The sequence below is a fragment of the Austrofundulus limnaeus genome, unplaced genomic scaffold, assembly GCF_001266775.1.
Source record: "Austrofundulus limnaeus strain Quisiro unplaced genomic scaffold, Austrofundulus_limnaeus-1.0 Scaffold2204, whole genome shotgun sequence".
In the NCBI taxonomy this organism is placed as follows: Eukaryota; Metazoa; Chordata; class Actinopteri; order Cyprinodontiformes; family Rivulidae; genus Austrofundulus; species Austrofundulus limnaeus.
The window spans coordinates 30,036-36,733 of NW_013954606.1; the positions used below are offsets into that span (position 1 = coordinate 30,036).

Below are 6,698 nucleotides of genomic sequence, written 5' to 3' on the forward strand. Positions count from 1 at the left end.
TATCAATGGTCCTCACTGATCCATGCATGTCCTTCTTTAAGGCAGTAAAACTAATTTATTACTCAGTGAATGTCTTATAACATTAAAACCATTTTAGAAAGACAGATTAATTGTTTATTTGTTAAATTTAAATCTCTGAGTTGGATGTGGCTCATGTCCTCCAGCTGTGGAGGCCAGAACCAAACACAACGTCGTCTGAACACAAAATAATTAAAGGCTGTGTCAAGTAAATAAACATTATAAATGTCATAATTGGATTGTTGTAACCGAGTAAAGTCTCACAACTACTTTAAGAAAAAAACAAAAGTATAACAGTAAGACAGACTGAAAGGAATGTCTTTTATATCAGTAATATAAACCACGTGTGTCGGCCCAGGTTTAATGTAAAATATGTGCTGTGCTCAGAAATGAGTTGTTTCAGCTTCTGTCTGTAAACCTGACTGAGTTACAACCATTCATGTGTTCACTCATGTCTGAGGCAGCCATGTTGGGTGAACTTCACAGATGATTACATGGTTACCCATCATGTATTTACAGATCAGACTGACCCTCTGATTCATACTGTGAGTTGTTTCATGTCCTGTCAGGAAGAAAAGTCATCTGTAATAAAACACAAACAGAATGATCAAAAATCACAAATTTTATTATTCTTTACAACAAAACATCAAATTCAAACTTATGTAAAAGCGTCACTTCACAAAACGAGACCAAACTATCAGCATCTGTGGAAATATTCAGGCTGCTGCCCCCCGGTGGAGGGAGGCCGCGCTGGGCCAAGCAGAGGTCTCTGCAACCCAAAGGGGCGGAGCATTCTCAAAGTAGGAGGGTCCATCCTGAACGGGGGCGGAGCATTCTCAAAGTAGGAGGGTCCATCCTGAACGGGGGCGGAGCATTCTCAAAGTAGGAGGGTCCATCCTGAACGGGGCGGAGCATTCTCAAAGTAGGAGGGTCCATCCTGAATGGGCGGTTGGCCTGATGGAACGTGATTGGTTCGGTCTACAGAGTCAGAAAGTAGGTGTTCCTAATTAAAAAGGTAACATTGAATTTGAAGAACAGAGGAAACAAAGACTCTTGGTTTATTTTTGTGACTGCCCGATCCTCTCAGTCACATGATCCGTACCGTCAGATAATTTGTGTGTGTTAAATGAGCGATTTCTGGAATGTGCTCGATTTAGGAAAAAATACAGAAAATATTTATTTCTATACTTAATTATAAAGTTGGGTTACATTATATTCTGAAAACAGTTTTAATATTGTAAACATTTTGATTAATAAAATTTATGATGCGTACATATTTATTTATAATAACTTGCTAGCTATTTTCTAGACAATCATGTTAGAGCTCATCTTATCTTCGTTTTATCTTTTTTCCTGGAATAAAAATCCACAGCTGTTGCAAACGTTGTCTTTTCTATGAAACATTGCAGGTGATGAAAGACTGAAATCCAACGAATTCTGTCATCAGTTTAGCTAAATGCTACATGCTAAAAACAACGTTTCCAGGACAGTACGGATGGGGCAGCCACACTTTATTAATGGTTGTGTTTTAGAACAGTCACTTCCTGACACTGGATCAGAACGTCAGTCCCGTCTTAAAGATGACCCACTCACTGWGTTCAGCAGAGACTCTGAGGCCAGTGCTGCCCCCTGGTGGTGGGAGGCTGCAGCAGCAGGTACAAATGTGATTAATATAAGAAAATAGTGCTCAGYCTGTGTCCTCTCATATATCAGATTTATCAAAAACACATCAGTGCATCAAAGGATTGCATCCATCGTGTGGTAGAAGAGAAAAGTGGATAAAATCTTAAAAACACACAGTGACAAAGTGAACGTGACATCGACACCGATCACCACGAGCTGAAGGAAASGTGAACCTCAGCTCCACTTCAGAGGCTTCCTGAGTGTTAAATATTGCTGTCTTTCTGTCCTCACGTCCCTCCACCGTCAGCGAGGACAGCGAGGTCTGTGGGACAGCTGGACGTCCACACGTCAACAAAAACCACTTGTGAAGAACATTTCTGGTCCAACCGTCTGTAAACCTCTGACTGCAGGTTCTCCTCCAACAGAACCAGCATCAGGGCTGTCCTGATCAAGCTCACTGAGTGGTCACTCGTTTTCCTTTTAACACAAAACGTCAGAGAGCTTTCAGATAATCAGAGTTCAGAATAAAATAAGAGAAAACTGCTGTTTTTAAAGGAGTGTCTGATCAGTGCAACAAAGCAGTTAATGAGCTTTAACTGCATTTTAATTATTCTGTTCAACAAATTTATCAACTCAAATAAATGGAAATAAACAAACTCCGTGATGTGACTCATAAACATGTTGAATAAAAACACTTTGTTTAGCAATAAAACTTAAAATAACAGCTGTTTCCTGTTAAAGTCCTCATTAAATTAATGTTTACATGCTGAGGGGCGGGTCCTAACTGCAGGCTCCGCCCTCTCCACAAAGTGGGCAGTCCTTTAACAGACCGCTGGAGCTGACGAATCAGAGCATAGTGGGAGTGTCTCAATATTTGGTCCACATTCTAAGCCCCGCCCCCTTCATCTAAGATGACTTTTTCGTGAGTGGAAAATAAAAATACATTTCTTTGTCTGGCGTGGACTCTTGTTGCTAAAGTGTCCAAACAATCACTGTTTAAAAAATGTGTTAATAAGTATTTGATGCTTCACTGAAGGTAACGAAAACTAGCGGGAAAGTGGGCGGGGCTTAAACTCCAGAAATCCCACATAGCAGCTCCTGAAAAACAGATGTTTAATACAGGGTTCCTACAGCTTAAGGCAAGTTAAATTTAACACTTTTTATGCCAAGTGAAATTAAATTTAAGACCAATTTCACAATAAACACAAATAACAAAAAATAAAAACTGTGGCAGAAACTCATGAATCAAAGCATTTGTGGTTGAATTATTCAAATATTGCTAACAGACCAAATGTTTTTATCCATATCTAACTGCTATTTTGTCAAATATAGCAAAAAAAAACATTCTTAGCAGTCAGTTTTAAACTTAATTTCTGGAAATCTGGAAACAACCTAAATTTGGAGTTTTGCTGTAGATGAAACCTTTAAGTGCCTGTGACATCAAAGTTTTGTAAGAAATATGAATGTATTTTTGGAAAAACAACATTGTTAAAATATTACCAAATGAATTTCAGGTTGGTCAGATGAACAGTTGTTGAGATATTTGCATGTGAAATAACAGGAAGTGATGTCAAAGAGTCAATCCTTTAAAAAATAAATGTTACCAATTATTTTAATAAATAACCCTAACCCCTAACCAACAAGTAAGTAATTTTAAGTAAAATTCATGTGAAAAGAAACTTCTGAGTTAAATACAGGGTTGTTGTTTTATAACGCAGCAGTTTTTAATGTGTTTAATGATTTAACAAAAAGAAAATCTCCAAAGGGTTTTATGAAGACTTTACAGTGTCTGTGACACGACTATCCTTCAAATACAGAGTCAAATAAAACATCTTTATACTGAAGAAGATTGCTCTAATACACATGATTTTACCCATTTTGTCTCATAACTGGCCTATTTTCTTTTGAATATGTCTCAGCCAAATTGAAACAGGAAGTGACATCAAAGGGGAACTCATTAATAAAATAAACTTGCTGGTTTCTGTTTATTAAAACAATATTATTTCAACTTCGTCTGTCTTTGATAGAGACTAAAAATAATGTAAAGAAACATCAGATTCCTCTCTACAGTCTGTGTTGTTAGCTTTTATAACAACACTCTGTTTACATGCAGACATTCCTTTTTGACATCACTTCCTGTAGAAACAGGAAGTGATGTCACATGTAAATATCTCAACAACCGTTCATCTGAGTGACGTGAAATTAGTTTTGCAACATGTTATCAATGTTATCTTTCCAAAAATGCATTCATGTGTATTTGGAAAAATTGATGTCACAGACCCTTTAAGAAGACTGAGGAAACCTGCAGACCTCCTGACCAATCACAGCTCAGTATCTGAGCGCCGTGCGAGGAGCCGCTCCAGTGTTGTGCTGTAAAGTTTTCACCAACCACAGAAGGAAGGCAGACGGTTCCTGCCTCAGATCTCATAGTGCAGGTCGTTCAGCTCCAGTCTGGTGTAATGGCGCCGATCAAAGGACTCCATCGCCTTCCGCCCGCCCACCGCCAAGGCCAGCGTGAGCACGGCCAGCCCCAGCACCATGAAGACCACCAGCCCGCTCCTCAGCGCCCCCTGAGCCCCCTTCCCCTGGCTGGTGCTGGAGTTCTGGAGGGCGTGGCCAGACTGCAGGACGTGATCTGATTGGAAGATGTCTTTGGGAATGATGATGAGACTGGGTGGAGCTGTGGGGCTGCTCGACTCAGGAGGGGGCGGAGTAGTTGTTGGAGTAGTAGTGGTGCTGGTGGGCAGGGTTGTGGTGGTTGTGGGTGGAGCTGCAGTTGTAGGAGGAGTTGTGGTGGTTGTGGGCGGAGTTGTGGTGGTTGTGGGCAGAGTTGTGGTGGTTGTGGGCGGAGCTGTAGTTGTAGGAGGAGTTGTGGTCGTTGTGGGCGGAGTTGTGGTGGTTGTGGGCAGAGTTGTGGTGGTTGTGGGCGGAGTTGTGGTGGTTGTGGGCGGAATTGTGGGAGGAGCTGTAGTTGTAGGAGGAGTTTTGATGGTTGTGGGAGAAGTTTTGGGAGGAGCTGTAGTTGTAGTTTCAGTGTGGGACTGTGTGGTGTCCATAGTTCTAGGCTCCACCTCTTTGGTCACCATTAGAACAGGAAGTGATGTCATGAAGAGGGGGGTGGTGCTGACAGGATGTGGTTTTCCTTTCTTTGTGGTTTTGTTTTGCTTTTTGCTGCTTTTGTTTGGTTTCTTTGAGTCGAGCGTTGGAGAGACTTCGGTTGTTGTTGTTGTTGTTGTTGTTGTTGTTGTTGTGGTCGTTGGTAACCTAACTGCAGGTGTTGAGGTGACAATGAGGATGGCTGGAGGAGGTTCTGTGGTGGGTGGAGCATGTGTAATAGTGAGTGGAGCTTGTGTGGTGGTGGGCGGAGCCTGTGTGGTGGTGGGCGGAGCCTGTGTGGTGATGTGGTCAGTGGTTGGTGGTACGGACGCGGTCGTGGATTGGACGGTGGTTGTCATCGTTACAGACCTCTGCGTGGGCGGATGAGTCAGACCTGTAAATAGAAAAGATTTGTCTTCTTGAGAGGTTTAGTCCAGCAGAGGGTTCTTGTTCAGGTCCTACAAGTCCTGAACCCCCAAAGGTCTGGAGGTCTACAGAAATCTAATGAACAAAGTCCTGTTGGACTCATCAGTCTGTAACAAACAAACCTTTGTAGATGTTGTAGGTGTTGGTGCCGTCCTGAGCCTTCATCAGGGGACAGTCCAGCTCGGTGGGACAGTGGAACAGGAGACAGTTCTCATCGTTGGACAGTTGGACGGTCTTAAAGACGGCCATGTTGCAGCGGGAACCTTCAGAAACACAAAGTTCAGCTGTTAGCCCGTCAGGACTGTCAATCATTCAGAGCGAGACAGCGTTACAGGTCCTACTTCCTGTCTCACCTGGCTGGACGTCCTCGGAGCAGCAGGCGAGAACACAGTCCGGCTCAGAGTGGACCAGGCGAGGGTTCATGGCCGCCGCTCGGCTCAGGGCCTGCCTCACGTTCACCGTCACGCTCTGGTGCTGCCTGGAGAAACACGTCTCTGAGTCCAGGGCCCAGGCAGGGAGTGACATCATCACCACCACGACACAGAGGAGGACGAGGACAGGCCGGTGACGGTGGGCGGAGCCACAAAGAGACATGGCTGCAGATCACAGAGGACTCAGACGCTCTGCAGCAGCTGAAGTTCAGCTCCTCCAAACTTCTTCTGCTTCTGTTGGACTCTGATCGTCTCTGCGTCCCAGATCTGTCCGTCCCTCAACAACAGGACCGCGACAAGACACTGATCTGAGGGACAAAATAGAATCCTAATAATAGAAACTGTTCCTGAAGGCTTCTATTTTTATTCACTGTGAAGGAGGTCAGAGGCAAAAACAGCCGAACATCAAAGAGCTGCGAGTCGCTAAAAATACTTCAGCTAATAAAGAGTTGAAACATCCAGCAGAGACTTCAGCTTATAAAGAGCCGAAACATCCTGCAGAGACTTCAGCTTATAAAGAGCTGAAACATCCTGAAGACTTCAGCTTATAAAGAGCTGAAACATCCTGAAGACTTCAGCTTATAAAGAGCTAGAACATCCTGCAGAGACTTCAGCTTATAAAGAGCTGAAACATCCTGAAGACTTCAGCTTATAAAGAGCTGAAACATCCTGAAAACTTCAGCTTATAAAGAGCTAGAACATCCTGCCTAGACTTCAGCTTATAAAGAGCTAGAACATCCTGCAGAGACTTCAGCTTATAAAGAGCTGAAACATCCTGAAGACTTCAGCTTATAAAGAGCTGAAACATCCTGAAAACTTCAGCTTATAAAGAGCTGAAACATCCTGAAAACTTCAGCTTGAAAAGAGCTGAAACATCCTGAAGACTTCAGCTTATAAAGAGCTAAAACATCCTGAAGACTTCAGCTTATAAAGAGCTGAAACATCCTGCAGACACTTCAGCTTATAAAGAGGTGAAACATCCTGAAGACTTCAGCTTATAAAGAGCTGAAATGTCCTGCAGAGACTTCAGCTTATAAAGAGCTGAAACATCCTGCAGAGACTTCAGCTTATAAAGAGCTGAAACATCCTGCAGAGACTTCAGCT

The 6,698-nt window shown here is 42.9% G+C and overlaps 1 protein-coding gene across 2 annotated transcripts in view; it reads right to left on the bottom strand.

Annotated features, from left to right (window-relative positions):
• Positions 1–622: 622 nt before the first annotated feature.
• The window catches only part of mansc1 (MANSC domain containing 1), a 7,380-nt gene continuing 1,304 nt past the window's right edge, over positions 623–6,698 (bottom strand). The window contains exons 2-5 of one of the 2 annotated variants that reach the window (XR_001312624.1): positions 5,517–5,902; positions 5,286–5,426; positions 3,922–5,131; positions 623–996 (exon numbers count right to left, since the gene is read on the bottom strand). Coding sequence is in view for 1 of the 2 variants with exons in the window: in XM_014034637.1 (XP_013890091.1) it covers positions 4,059–5,131; positions 5,286–5,426; positions 5,517–5,757 (1,455 nt within the window). In the remaining variant the exon portion in view is untranslated. The remainder of the gene's footprint in view (positions 997–3,921; positions 5,132–5,285; positions 5,427–5,516; positions 5,903–6,698) is intronic. The other variant, XM_014034637.1, reaches the window with a different exon arrangement.